The sequence below is a fragment of the Talaromyces marneffei genome, chromosome 5, assembly GCF_009556855.1.
Source record: "Talaromyces marneffei chromosome 5, complete sequence".
NCBI classification, from domain to species: Eukaryota; Fungi; Ascomycota; class Eurotiomycetes; order Eurotiales; family Trichocomaceae; genus Talaromyces; species Talaromyces marneffei.
This window is the reverse complement of record NC_072352.1, coordinates 969,869-984,828: the sequence shown is the minus strand read 5'-3', so window position 1 is coordinate 984,828 and position 14,960 is coordinate 969,869. Positions and strand designations below refer to the sequence as shown.

The following is a 14,960-nucleotide window of genomic DNA, read 5'->3' as shown; positions in this document are numbered from 1 at the left end:
TTCGGGTCCTCCATGAACGAATGGGAGGCGTCCGGGCTTCCTTGCGACGATACGCTACTGCGGGACCTAAGATTCTCCATTATAAATAACCCTACGAACCCTAATGCTAGTGCCCTAACCCTAGTGCAGATTTAGCGTGGCCGGACTTCCACATACAGTAGTAGTAGTAGTACTAGGTTACTAGGTAGTTATGTACGTAGTACGTATACTCCGCGACTATAACCGATAGTATGGCGTGTTCATCTCTTGGAAAATGCGCCTCTCCCTGTGGTACGATCATGCTAGAGTCCGGATGATAAACCGACCGACTAGTTAGTTCCTAGTACGTAGTATGGCTAAAACGGCAGGGCACTACCTAAGTCCTAATTTACTACTATGTAGTATGGAGTATGGACTATAGTAGTACGTAGAGACTCGGCAGACCCTGGACAAGCCAAATGCCGACGACCAACGCTCGATGTGGCGGCGGGTAAAGTAGCCGACGCTCCGTGACTGGCTGGGCTGACAAAGAAACGGAAAATTGAAAAGCTAAGCACAGTCACTAAACCACTCGCGGATTAGCAAATACGCGTACCCCGCAGCATCTGATTCGTCTCGCTTCGCAGTGCAACAAATGTCGCGCGAGGGATTGGACCGTTGACGCCGACAGGGCCACGAGGTGGCGTCGGTCTGGATTGCGTACCTCATACACGGTAGTTATGTGGCCCCGTTGAGACGCGAGTCGCCACCGCATCACCACCCAGGCAATTCTTCCCTGTTCAAGAAACGCTCCCGTGCGCCCACCAACCACGGATCCTTTATACGGGAGTATCTGTGCAAGAAAGATTTTAGCCGGCACCTGATAAAAAAAATGCAGTATTTTCTTTCCGTCTGTTTACTTCTGACGTTCTCGAGTCCTGATCCTTTGAATCATTTCCGTGCATTGACCTCGGTCCTGACTCACAAGGCGAATCAGATGCCTTCCCTTGCCACAAGTGCGTTGGGAGAGGCGATCATTTAAGATTTCACTAGCCATATTAATTTATTAAATCGGCCGGATATGGATCCAACTCCGTTCCCCATAAACTCTGCGAAGTTTGGGTTCGCTGGAGCAAACTTCGGCGATTTTTCCTCGTTCAAACTTTCCAAATGGCAGCGAGTTTTGGAACTCGTATAAGGTTTGGTGCTAGCTTAGCGAGATGTTGAAAAAGTCTATGTGCGAATTTTTAGTTTTACGTAGTGTGCTTCGTAGTTAGTTTGAGGCAAAAAGAGGAGAGTCACCCAACCGACTCCCCCCCCCCCCAGCTTTCCCCGGATTATAATACTAGTTCATTGACCCCGTCATCGTGCATTCGGAACTTGGGCTTTTTTTTGTTTTGCATATTGAGCGAAGACTCGTTTTTCCTGTGAAGCGATTGTTATAAAGATTTAGCGGCATCTTGAAACATTTGTCGAGTCATACAGTACAGTTTCGACAAAGCGACATTGTTGCCCGTTGACTTTCGCAACGAAAAGAAAACCATTTTCGGAAAAGTCATGAAACAAAAGACTTGATATCTATCACGATTCCGACTATTATCTGAACAATATACGATATACATATAGGTGTATATACACACACACACACACACACACACATATATATATATTCCAACGACGATCGCGCTTCCTGGTCCAATACTATCCGATCCATCGGCTGTCATATCATTATGCCTAGTGTATAGTACGATATACCCAAGATGGGAGTACCGGAATCAGAAAGGGTTACTCGGCCCACGCAGGCCGACGCCCTCGTGCTCGAGGCATGGGGGCAGGGGTTGTTGGTAGGAGCGCTGTTGGTGATGTTTGCCATTACCATCGCCAACATGCGAAGGAGGGTTCTGCTACACAAGTTGATTCTCGCCGAGGTGAGCACACAAACACCTGAAGATACAAGAGGCGATGCAGTTCAAGAATACTGATAACTAGGGGAAAAACAGCTGTTTCTGGCCATGTTCCACGGAACCTGGATTTTCGCACACGAGCCCGCGTACGGATGGTATCTGTCGGTGACGGCGATCGGATTAAACGTCTCCTGGAGTCTGCACAATGTGATTGCCTGGATGAAGAACCGACCGTTTCTGTCCCCGAACGTCTCTCGATTTTACATTATTAGCGTCATCCTAGTGCAGCCGTACTGGGTTCTGGAGATTTATGCGAATTTCACCTATTTCAATAATATTAATCAGGTATTCCTGAAGACGAGGCCACTCGAGCCTCTATTTCGGTATGACTTCTCGATTCCGTTGGTGTGGGAATAAAGACGAAAAAAAAGAAAAAAGAAAAAAGAAAAAAAGAAAGAAAGGGAACGTGCTAATCGGATTTGTTAGTGACCCGTGGTGGTTATTCACAACGTGCTCGCTATTCTACGTTATCAAAAAACAGTACGATTTCAGCCTTCTGGAGCTCATCAAAGTCAGCCCACGATTTGGCGTCATGCTGCTATCCATGTGTCTATCACTGGCGTTTACCGTGTTCGATATTCTGAGTGTGACGGGGGTGTTCTCCTCAGCCCTACCGACGGGTGTTGAGCCATTCTGGAAGGTATTTTTTTTTTCCCACCTCTCTACAGAAAGATATCATATCTTGAGAATTGTTTACTGATCAAACTGGAACTTGGCTAGTTATCATTTATATTCAAATGCCTCTGCGACACCGTCATCCTGGACGACTTCAAAACCGCCCTGGACCGCATGCACGTCTACTGGATGCGCAGAATGGACCCCAATCTCGATTTAGGATCCTCTGGATATACCTTCTCCTCGAATAATCCGCTTTCCTATCGAGAGGGACGGCGAAAATCGTCGTTGCGCGACATTGACTCCGAAGCAGGAACCCTAGAGCTGTCAGTCATAAACCCGACCACCAAATATGCGACTCTTTCGAATTCGAAATCGCATCCCTTCACCACAATGGAGGACCAGCTAGGCCAACAGCGGTTGGGGTCTTTTGCCCATGTCAATTATGTCGCTCCTCCTCAGCCAACGAGGCAATCACGCATATCCGTCTAGAGCGCTAGTGAGCCGGGCACTGTGGGAGGTTCTGTAAATAATTCTGTTATGGGTGTCCGTCTCCATCATGTATATAATGATTTGTCGTTCAGCGATTGGCGCGAGTTGAATATACCCATGAATGCATTTTTTATTTTATTTCACCAACACCACCATTGTGGCCAATTGTAGCAAACGTCCAAGGGTGCAGACTCCGTAATCCGTGGGCTACTCCGCACATACTCCGTACTAAAGAGTTAGTCTACAGAGTGGCGTGGTCCTCCGGAGTGCTACTTATCGTAGGCTCCCAGACTGGCTAGCCCAGTAAGGAAAGGTGTGGTTCGAATATCGAGTCTGACTGTCTGAGCGCAAGCCCAGTAAACCATCCCCCCTATCTCGCGGGCTTTGCATCTCAAGTCTCGACTTGAGTCGACTCTCCCACTCTGTACTACGGAGTAGCGTGGCTTTGGATCGCGGGCATCCGATTGGCTACGGTTTTGCATGCAGCCAATCACAGAATTCACAGCCGATGGAGCAAAAGGACCACTAAGAGATGCCTAGGGTCACTGAGACAAGCCAGGGGGATCGAGTAGTACTGCTAGTCTCCTGGCAGTACTACAGAGTGTGTACGGAGGAGTCGACGGTAACAGGTAATATCCTCATACCCCGTCATCATTGTCCCTTCACACCCCTCCTCTGCTCAACCACCAGGGCCGATTTTTGCGTGAAAATCGAGTTATATGTCTAACCTACTATAAAAGTTCCGTTGCAAAAAAGAAAACGAAAATCCGACTGCTCAGGGTGGATTGGTAACTTCCTCGTACGCGTAATACCATGTACGTATACTACTGCGATGTACGACGAGTAAGTGTCTGCGTCGCGCGCTCAGACCACAGAAAAGCTGTTTCGATCTAGCCCCAGGCCAAGTCACCTGACCACAGCCTGGCAATCTGAGATAACATCGCGACATTCAACCTTCCCATCCAGCAATTTCAATTAGATAACAGGCTGCTAAATAGTTGAGTTAACTAACTAAACTATTTATCCACCCCCAATCCCCCCCTCCAATCCACTCATCCACTCATCCACTCATCCACTCTGACATTATCCGGGGCGGCTAACTAGTCAACGGCCTCCCTCGAGAGTCAACGTCGGCTAGGCCTACGAATTAATTTATTTTTGACTCCTCTCGATCATTGAATCACCCCCACTGGCAGATGTCCGAGGCCTGAGAGCTTCCTTATTCTCCCTTCTAGCCTCTAAGCAAAACGTATTCAATCTCCATCCAACAACCGTGAGCAAGTTATGTCCGGCAGAAACGCTCCGAGATCGAAAAATGGTGAGTACTCCGTACAGTGTGCAGAGGAGCAGTTTGCTTCCCCACATGAACACAGAAAATACTCGGACGGTGCATTGGTTAATGAGTGACCCGCCTATTACATAGGCTGCCAGACATGTCGCCAACGCAAAGTGAAGTGCGACGAAACTCGGCCTGTATGCCATCGCTGCGACAGGCTGGGTATCACCTGTGAATGGGGATTCAGCAGTAAACAATCAGGCAAGACTCTGCAACTTCGACACGCACAGCCTGCGGCAAAAAGTCGCCAATGGTATCTGGCATATTTACGGCGGAATTATGGCGCGCCATCGACATCGGCGTCGTGGACGACAAAGGAGCTGTTGGGGAGAGGAGCGTGTAGCACCACCACCACGACTACAGTCACAACGACGCCCTGGCCCTGGAATGAAGGATTGCAGAACATGTCCTCGGGCGTGTCGATGCCTACCATTCCGATATCAGAATTGATCACCCCACTTCTCGATCCCAGGGCCATGGAATTGAGCAGTCCTGAAATAACCTGTTCCAATGCACTTACCATGACCGCCGCAGACCAAAACTATTTTCGATATTTTCCCTCCTCCTCAGTCGTGTTCTATTATATGAAGAACTGGGAATGGAGTAGCCTCAGGCTTCTATACAAAGGTCCCGCAGCAACCAACAAGATAATAATGCGCATGATGCTCGCTATCGCAGCGAGTGACATGCATCGCCAGAGAAATTTCTCATCCGCAGCGGAGAAAGAAGCAACCAAACGACGCGCCCAATATCATTATGAACTTGCGGTACAAGAATTCCGCCAATACCTCGAAGAATACGGAAACGCTGCCAATAATAATAATGATGATGATGATGATGAGCCCGGAACCGTCGAAAAGGCGCTAGAATCTGAATCCGAAATGATATTTTCCGTCATGTTTCTCATGATCACATATGAATGGAATTTCGGACACTCGGTGAAACATTTCCAAATGCATATAGAGGGCGTACGGTGTATGCTCAAAGCGCATCCGGAGATCTTTGTGACCAGGAATATTGCCGATACGATATTAACGACGGGTCTGAGACCGAAGAATGTGATGTCGTTTATTCCGTCGCAGCTTCTGCTTTGGATTTTGTACGTTGTCCCCCCTAATCTTATTTCAGTTCATTTTCTTTGAGTGTCTTATTGACTTTGGGGACAGATATATGGAGATTTCCGGCCATCCCCGAGGCCTTACGGGGTCTTTATACAATACATTAGTCGAGTCCGGACATTCTGCACTACATCCGGATTACTTACATCAGTGTGCACGCATCTGGGGCCGATGTCTGTGGGCCGAGGAATACCCCGAGACACAGATATTAGACGACATGGAGAATCATAGAGCCCTGGAACTTAATCACCATTCTATCATCATCGGGAATAAGATCTGGCAGCTAGCTCTGGGGAATAGCGATGACCCTTCGATGACTCCAGACAAATTGTACGCCGAAATAATGAGAATCCGAGAGGTGAGTCTTAGACGTTGTCTTTTCTCAAATCAAATAGTACACAACATATACTGACCGACATTTTCATGAAACAGCTCTACAGCGACATGTTCATAACCGCCAGATTCACCTCCTCCTCGCTCTTCGCCTACCGCGCCCTATTCACCATCTATCTATCTGTGTGCGCCTTTGAGGCTCAAATCCTGTACCACCGACGCATCTTCTACGCCAAATCCCGGCCACCAAACGACGTCGAACGCCAAGCCGTCACCACCCTTTTGGATCTCCTCTACAAACAATACTCGGTCGAACCAAAACTCCTCCACCGCATGCCCTGGTCAATATTCATGGTCATGATTGAGACCGAAGACCCCATCCATCGTGACTGGGCGGAGCAACGGCTCCGAGAAGTGAGGCATTTGCACGAGGGGAATGCGTATATAAATACATTAGTCGATCTGGTCGTGGAGAGGCAGAGGATGTATCCGGATGAGATGGTCGATTTGCTGGACATTTTGCAGCGGCAGTATAGTTCATAGGATGTGTGTTCTTGAGCGGGTGGATGTTTAACTGTTTTAGATACCAAGCCTATTCACTCTCTTTTTTTTTTTTTTTTTTTTTTTTTTTTTTTTCCCTTCTTGGATATTCTTAAATTCATAAATACTTTGACCAAAGTTTTGCACATCCATTAAATTTTAAATTTCCTTTTACCGTCCGTCCGTTACCTAGGTAGGTACGGTATCGGTATGTACCTAATTTCGTGTCGTCTCGTGAAGTCTATGACATGCAGCGAATACATCTGCATGGATCCATACATAACATATATATAGTTATATATATATATCTATACTGATGGTTATTAAGGGCGGCTTCCAAGGTATAACTAATGGGTACGTCAGTTCATTGTCTCCAAAGCTGAGACGTCAGGAAACATGATCGAAAACTGAACTATTTTATCTCCTCTAGTCTCCTAGAGGTCCAGTTTGTACTACGTAGTCGTACTTACGAGGGACACTCGAGTCATGTGCCGATGCTGGGGTATCCCCGACAAGGTTGCCGATACCGCATGTATGTAGGATATGCTATTCAACTCAGTGTTGAAAAAAAAAAAAAAAAAAAAAAAAAGAAATTTCAATGTATGTGTGACGGCCGGACGTGAAGTTATTCGGAAGCAAGTGCGGTTTGACGTTCGCGCGGTTGCGGAGACGGAGAAACGTAGTCCCGACCACGTGAATCCAGAGCACGCGGGTAGGGCTGCGGGAAGAGGGTTATTACTGTCACGTGAGCACGCCACGGATATAGCTACTGGGGAATAGCCTCATGTTCCTGTTTCTTTCTTTCCTTCCCTATGCTTAGTTTTCTCGATTCTAGCTGCCAATATGATTATTGTTTGAGCCTTCACAGTATGTACAAAAGATGTAGCAACTTCTCCAAGACCGTAGCAATATAAACAATTAATATGTATGCATCATGACTGCAACAATACGAGCCTAGCTAGGCCTAGACGAACACCACATGGCCGAAGAACGGGGTCATATGGAAGCTAGCCTGACTAGTTGGGCTCCACGCACCGAGTATCTGATCAGGATATGTATCCGGCGAAGTAATCGTACGGAAGAAGTTCATCCGCCACAACGAGCCCCTGGGCACATCAACATTAAACAAAGCCATGGGAATCTGCACCGTCGAAGTCCAAGTCTGCGCCCCCGGGTCCAAAGTAGTTGAGGCCGAGAAACCGTCGGCCGCCGGATCAGTTATAAAGAAATGATCAAAGGGCGCACCTGCCGCGCGAATCTTGGAAGGGTTGTAGACAAAGGCTTGATAAGTGGCATTGTTGGGGTTAACTTCAAACTCGAGGTAGGTCGTTGGATCGTTGGTGCCGTGGTAGATGAAGGCTTCCATTACTTCGTATTCCCAGATATTGTCGTTGGTTGATTGGCTAGCGTTGAAGTAGAAGTTTGTTTCGTTGTAGGCTTCGAATTTGATTTCAAGGGATGTCGCGCTGTAGCATAGTGATGCTGTCGTGAGTGGGAATGGTGTACGGTCCGGATCGGATTTATTGATGGTGGCTACGCCGTAGCGAGGGCACTCCGGTACTCTGAGAGAGGGCAGAGCAGTGTTGCTTGTTGAAGCAGCAGCAACGACGACGGGAATAGCCAGAACGCTAAGTGGTTGGAAACGCATGTTGACTTGGACGAAGAGCGAGTTAATTTAATCTTTAATAATAATAATATGCTTACAACAAAGAAATAATAATACAAATTCGAAGAATCTACGTCCATTCTTATACTCGTAGAACTTCGGCTCTGTTTCAAACAATCACCCAAAAGTTCAACAGCTATAACTATAGAACCGTTCCATCAATGTCGTATTCTGATGTCAGGGTCCCAAGTCAACACCACCAAGATGGCGCCAACAAAAGCTCGGGAAATCTTAACTAAGTAACTTAGTTATAGGTAACTAACTAGTTAACTAAGTTAACTAAGTTAGTTAACTACTAACGCATGATTAGTAACGGCTCAGCTCTGACCCTCAGGCGTGCCGTGGAGGGGCTTAGTTGAGCTGAGGGGCCAACGAGGGTGCATTAGTAGTTACTTAACTGCCTGGTAACTACCAAGGGTTGTATGTAGTTATATTTTTCGGCTTTAAGCTCTAACCATATGACCTGTACATGAGATTGCCGACGCATGCAGACATGTCGGTGTTTTGTTCTTTCTTAACCGGATCATGTGGATCTGAGCCGATCTAGCCCTTTCCGTCACAGAGGCGAGGCAGAATGTTGGTCAGCGCGACCAAACAAGGATAACTAACAATGCGATAATGACTCGAGTATAGATAAGAATTCATCTATACTAACTTACGTTACATTGTATTGTGCCAACATCCTGCTACTTCATCCCATGTTTGGATCCGTTCATGGAGAAATGGCGTTTACGGAGTATCAGTTTATGCACCCGTCGTTGGATGATTCAGAACTTTTTTTTACAAAGATCAGATGATCTTTGAAGATACCTTGCAACTTTGGAAAAGCCGAAAATGCGACGACTGTGGTTGTCAGTAACTAATATTGCTGTTCCCGTGGTGATGGAACATAGGCATGGTTGTAATGCACGCTATACCACTCAATGCACGAGGTTGGCGATTTACTATATAAACGATTCAAGTAATTCAATCCAAACTCATACCGTATAGGTAAAAACTACCTAACTAAAAAGACGATACTCATATCATCTGATATTTCACGCATGGAATCGATTATACAGCTCTTCTCTCATCCACAACCTCAACATGCGCGGCGTCCATAGTTCTCTTCTCGGCGCCCTCAAAAATCTGAGTCGCAGCCGCATTTGCGACTTCATTCGCCTTTTCTTTTCCCTCGAACACTGCTTCCATTAGTTCAATCTGCTTAAGAAGAGAGAGAAGAAGAAGAAGAAGAAGAAGAAGAAGAAGAAGAAGAAGAAGAAGAAGAAGAAAAAACACTCACAAAACGAAAGCTCTTCCAAGGTCCTTCCCGCCGTTTCGGGGAAAAACAAGTAAATGAAAACAATTTCAAAGACCAGCCAACAGCAATACACTATCAGCCATTTCCAAGCAATACGTGCCAGTCCGATGGGGTTTGTATAAGTTGCAAAGAATGCTGCGCCGCGGCCGTAGAATTGAAACCAAGAGATACCGCGCGAACGGCTGGTATAGGGGAATATTTCAACAAGGTATGCTATAGAGAGTTTGTCAGCCATGGCCCCTCTCTTTGAATCTCTTTGAAGGAGTACTTACTATACGTTAAAGCATTATATCCAATATTATAAGCCGGAGAATAGGCAAAAATAAAGAAAATGGTTAGTATGGCAGCAGCATGGCTCTTCGTATCGATGAACCTCTCCATGGAGATGGTCCACGCGATATAGACGGTTAATAGACTACAAGCACTCAAGAGATAGGCTGGTCTTCGTCTGAACCGTGGTGCCAACAGGGCAGCTGTTGTTCCGGTGACTAGACCCCAGCAGGCGATGCCGATGTTGATTTTGGATTTGACTACGCTGTCTGTGACGCCGATGAGATTGAGTATATCGCTCAAGTAGTACCTATTCCAGCGTATCCTAGTCAGCCTTCTCTTCCCCTTTTTTTTTTTTTTTCCGTTTCTCCAGGATTGTAGGCTCAACTCACGTAATCAAAGTATTCCCACTCCACTGCGTGAACAGACCCAAGAAAGCCGTAATGAACAACCTCCTCCGCATCCCAGATGTCTTGAACACATCAAGCCAGCTCTGCTTGGAATCTTCCATCTCCAGTTTGATGGATTTCTCTATCTGGGCCATTTCGGCTTTGACGAAGAGCGAATTGGCGTCGCCCTCGGCATGGTATTTGACCAGGATTGCCTGGGCTTCCTCGTAGCGGTCTTTGCTGATGAGATAACGGGGGCTCTCAGGCAGAAAGCTTTGTATATCCTTTGTCAGTGATCACTGCTTTTGCAAAAAAGAAGAAGAAGAAGAAGAAGAAAAAGAAATCGAGTAGAAGAATGCTCACAAAACAGTTGCAATTTGAATGCATGCCGGCGCAATTTGCAATAATGAAGGGATTCTCCAAGCCCAGTTTCCGGCAATAGTCACCGTCCCTAGTCCAACAGAGGCTGCAACGATTTGGCCTATGAAATACGATGAATTGAAAAGAGACGTTAGGATGGGCCGTTCCTTGGGATAGCCCAGTTCACCGATCAACGCGGAGCCTGCTACAATGCAGAAGGGGATACCAAAGCCGAGGAGAAGACGGGCAATGATATACATTGCCACTGTGACATTGAAATTAGCCATGAAAAAGGCAGAAGAAGAGGGAAGTAAGTATATGCGTACCGCCGTTGGAAAATCCCTGAATCAAAGCACCGACAAGACTAATCATCGATCCAATAAATATAGTCCATCGTCTTCCAAATCGCTGGTTCACCCAGGGAATGAACGGCAAAGCACAGATTGCCCCCAACGAATATGCAGCTCCAAGGAATCCTTTCAATGAAGGATCAATCGCATATTCCGGAATTCCATTTTTGATATTGCCCGTTGGAGAGCCAAAGTCTAGTCATGCCACCACCATCAGTCTCAGTAGCAATCCCGCGGGGTTCAACGGAAAGACAACGCAAGACTTACACTTGTTCCACGAGGGTACAATCTGCACCGTATTGATAATCTGTGAATCAAAGCCAGACGTAATCTCAATTCCCATCGAGGCAGGGAAAAGAATCAGATATAGGGAGCGAAGGTTCCGCTTGCGGTACCATGGGGTATGGTCGTCCTTGAGGAGACCAGTGAGCATGGGGTCAGAGACATCCTCTTGTCGCTGTTTACTGATGGCGACCATTGTGATTCCTATTACATATGAAGGTTGGTATGTTTTATGTCAAGATGGATGATGTTTGGGATCGGCAGGTGGGACTCGATCAAGGGAGAGCATGTCCTCTTTATAAGACGGAGGCTTTGATGTTCAGCGGTATTACCGTAAACGATAGCTTCCGGTGGCTAAATACCTTCTCCCGTTTTTCCATGTTTTGAAGTTACAGTTTCCCTAAACGATGACGGCCCCTGCTGCACTTCGAAGCTGTATAACTTAGGGTCACAATTCTCCCATTTAGAGGAAGGAATGACCAGCTGCCAAGCGGGTTCGACCGCTTGCTAAACGATATATTAGCCATTCAACGAATGATTTGCTGATTTTGCAAACCGACATCTGAGTTGACCAGGTCAAAGTTCAGGCGGCCTTTGCATTCTTCTTGCCCAATACCGTGAACTATGTAGAATATTTTGTTCAGAAGGAACTTTTCTCCAGATTTAACCCCCACGCCAAGGAAATCCCCATTCAAAAAACCTGGTGAATGGGACCCCAGAATCAAGCCAAGATTTAGGGTTTTCTTGGAGAAGTCTCGCCCCCGCATGTAAGTTCGGGGAGACTCCCCGACATCGTTATTCGTCAACTAAGAAATCTTTAAAAAAAATACAAAATAGTTTCGGCACTACTGGATAAATTCATGAAACCATAATGTGACAGCCGGAAATCGTCTATTGAAAGAGAAGCGCCCTTTTCCGATAGGCTGGTTTGATTCGGCGGGCAGGCAAGTACTACTTGCCAAGTAGTAGGTCATGTTTTCTGGTTGACAAGGATAGAGAAGGCGGGGATGGGGAGGCTCCCCGATTTACAATCTGTACTATCTGTTGAGTGAGGCCAAATCCTTGTCTTTCATCAACACGATGTGAAAATGCCACTGAAATTTAAGGCGAGACATGTCGATTCAGAGACAGAGTCCCCAACTGGATGTTCGTTGCGAAAAAAGTATTTTCGAGTTACTCATTAAAATATCAAATTCGGCCCCGGATATTACCTAGGTAGTAACATCGAGTTACAAAAACCGTTCCTTGGTATGCTTCATATGCCTCAGGGTCATACACTGTTGAAGTAGCTTCAATACCTAAGTCACCCAATATACAACGCCCACAATGACATTTGATGTGGACGCTGTCCTGGCCAAATTGAGGCAAAATGACAAAATTGCACTTCTGTCTGGTAATTCGATCATCACTCACAACTCTAGCTTTGATACATTGGACTAAGAAAAAAAAATCCACCAGGAACGGACTTCTGGCACACTCACCCCATCCCCGCGCATAACATCCCTCCCATCCGAGTTACCGACGGTCCGAACGGCATCAGAGGCACCAAATTCTTCGCTGGCGTACCTGCCGCGTGCATTCCCTGTGGCACAGCCCTAGGGGCAACATGGGACAAATCCTTACTTCGGCAAGCCGGCAACTTACTCGGCCAAGAATGCCTCGCCAAGGGAGCCCATTGCTGGCTAGGGCCAACTGTCAACATACAACGCTCTCCTCTTGGTGGTCGTGGGTTTGAGTCCTTTGCTGAAGATTCGCATTTATCCGGTAAGTTGGCTGCGGCGATGATTATAGGATGCGAGCAAGACGGATCCGGGGTAATATCGACCGTTAAACATTTTGTGGGGAATGATCAGGAACATGAAAGGAGGGCGGTGGATTGTTTGATTACTCCACGTGCGTTGAGGGAGGTGTATTTGCGGCCGTTCCAAATCGTTGCGAGGGATGCAAAACCGGGAGCAATGATGACTTCCTATAATAAAATTAATGGGAAGCATGTAGCGGATAACCGAGAGCTGTTGGAAGGTGTAGTGAGGAATGAGTGGCAGTGGCAGCCGCTTATTATGAGTGATTGGTATGGAACATACACGACAATAGACTCCATGCTAGCAGGAGTTGACCTTGAGATGCCTGGGGTCTCGAGATACCGTGGGAAATACATCGATTCTGCAGTCCAAGCGCGTCTCATCAAGCAGTCGACAATCGATGCGCGGTCTCGCAATGTACTAAACTTTGTGAAGAGAGCTAGTCAGACCAAAGTCTCCCCTGTTGAACAAGGCCGTGACTTTCCGGAAGACCGAAAGCTCAATCGTACATTATGCTCTAACAGCGTCGTTTTGTTGAAGAATGAGCAAAGTATCTTGCCTCTATCAAAGAATATCAGGAAGATAGCCCTAATTGGTTCCCATATGAAGCATCTGCAAATTTGCGGTGGAGGAAGTGCAGCTCTCCTTCCATATTACTCAGTCTCGCTGTATGATGCGATTACTGAGGTTCTTCCCAACGATGTTGAAGTCACATACGAAGTCGGAGCTTACGCGCACAACATGTTGCCAGTCATCCACCGTATGCTAAGCGGCGCCGTCATGCACTTCTACAACGAGCCTCCTACTATAACAGACAGAAAACTGCTTGGCACGGAGTCTATCGCCAGCACAGCCTTTCAGCTTATGGATTACAACGAAATCCCAGAACTAAATCGCGCCTTATTCTGGGCATCGCTAGTTGGAGAGTTTAGACCCGACGTCTCAGGTACATGGGATTTCGGCTTAAGTGTTTTCGGGACCGCGAACCTTTATATTGACGACGAGCTGGTTATCGACAATACATCCAAGCAAACTCGGGGTACTTCATTCTTTGGTAAGGGTACAGTGCAAATGACTGGCTCAAAACTGCTTGTCAAACATCAAAAGTACAAGCTGCGCATTGAGTTTGGCTCTGCCAACACCACAACCATGGAAACAATTGGCATGGTAAATTTTGGCGGTGGAGCAGCACATCTTGGTGCCTGTCTACGCATGGATGCGAATCAAATGATTAATGATGCCGTGCAGGCCGCTGCTAGTTCTGATTATACAGTGATCTGCACCGGCCTCAGCGGGGAATGGGAATCCGAGGGCTTCGATCGACCACACATGGATCTTCCACCGGGAGTCGACGAGATGATTACAAAGGTACTCGCCGCAACTCAAGGCAGAGCCATCATTGTCAATCAATCCGGTACGCCCATTACTATGCCATGGGCCAACGAAGCTTCATGTATTGTTCAAGCGTGGTATGGCGGGAATGAGACCGGCCATGGAATTGCAGATGTATTGTTTGGCGATGTCAACCCTTGCGCAAGACTTCCCCTCTCGTGGCCTGTGCATGTTAACCATAATCCTGCTTATTTGAGTTTTGCGAGCGTTGGAGGTAGAGTACTTTACAGCGAAGATGTTTATGTTGGATACAAGTTTTATGAAGCAACTGGGAGGGATGTGTTGTTTCCATTTGGGTGAGCTCATCTGTCTACTTCTGCTTTAAGTGCTTTGTTTTCACTAATTTTCACTAATTCTGGGACGTTTTTTTTTTAGTCACGGTCTCTCCTACACCACATTTGAACTCACATCGCCGACTGTTACAATTACACCAGAAACATTTGACTCTGAACAACCCAGCATCGTGGAGTTTTACCTCAAAAATACCGGCCAACGAGCCGGCGCCCAAATCCTGCAACTCTACATATCTGCACCCAACTCGCCCACACCGCGGCCAATCAAGGAACTACATGGATTTGAAAAAGTGTTTCTCGAACCAGGAGAAGAAAAAACAGTAAGAATAGCGGTTGACAGATATGCTACCAGTTTCTGGGATGAGATTGAGAGTATGTGGAAAAGTGAGAAGGGAGTTTATGAGGTCCTGGTGGGAGCGTCGAGTGTGGATATACTTGGGAAAGCAGCACTAACGGTACCCGAGACGAGATATTGGTTGGGGTTGTAATTTGCTACGAGA

The 14,960-nt window shown here is 46.8% G+C and overlaps 5 protein-coding genes across 5 annotated transcripts; 3 read left to right on the top strand and 2 right to left on the bottom strand.

Moving 5' to 3' along the window:
- Positions 1–1,718: 1,718 nt before the first annotated feature.
- EYB26_006676 (uncharacterized protein) lies at positions 1,719–3,029 on the top strand (the record flags this gene model as incomplete). Its single annotated transcript, XM_054265952.1, has 4 exons — positions 1,719–1,886; positions 1,959–2,245; positions 2,349–2,562; positions 2,643–3,029. 4 exons carry the CDS (start codon positions 1,719–1,721, stop codon positions 3,027–3,029), a joined length of 1,056 nt encoding a protein of 351 aa, XP_054121927.1.
- A 1,740-nt stretch (positions 3,030–4,769) lies between these two features.
- EYB26_006675 (uncharacterized protein) lies at positions 4,770–6,359 on the top strand (the record flags this gene model as incomplete). The annotated part of the gene is made up of 3 exons (XM_054265951.1): positions 4,770–5,464; positions 5,532–5,841; positions 5,916–6,359. The coding sequence occupies 3 exons, from the start codon at positions 4,770–4,772 to the stop codon at positions 6,357–6,359; spliced, it is 1,449 nt and encodes a 482-aa protein (XP_054121926.1).
- Positions 6,360–7,320: 961 nt separating this feature from the next.
- Positions 7,321–8,004, bottom strand: EYB26_006674 (uncharacterized protein; the record flags this gene model as incomplete). Its single annotated transcript, XM_054265950.1, has 1 exon — positions 7,321–8,004. One exon carries the CDS (start codon positions 8,002–8,004, stop codon positions 7,321–7,323), a length of 684 nt encoding a protein of 227 aa, XP_054121925.1.
- A 1,071-nt stretch (positions 8,005–9,075) lies between these two features.
- On the bottom strand, positions 9,076–11,169 carry EYB26_006673 (uncharacterized protein; the record flags this gene model as incomplete). The annotated part of the gene is made up of 7 exons (XM_054265949.1): positions 9,076–9,203; positions 9,305–9,535; positions 9,595–9,902; positions 9,985–10,254; positions 10,345–10,606; positions 10,668–10,886; positions 10,959–11,169. 7 exons carry the CDS (start codon positions 11,167–11,169, stop codon positions 9,076–9,078), a joined length of 1,629 nt encoding a protein of 542 aa, XP_054121924.1.
- A 1,130-nt stretch (positions 11,170–12,299) lies between these two features.
- EYB26_006672 (uncharacterized protein) lies at positions 12,300–14,948 on the top strand (the record flags this gene model as incomplete). Its single annotated transcript, XM_054265948.1, has 3 exons — positions 12,300–12,366; positions 12,432–14,463; positions 14,543–14,948. 3 exons carry the CDS (start codon positions 12,300–12,302, stop codon positions 14,946–14,948), a joined length of 2,505 nt encoding a protein of 834 aa, XP_054121923.1.
- Between the last annotated feature and the right edge of the window lie 12 nt (positions 14,949–14,960).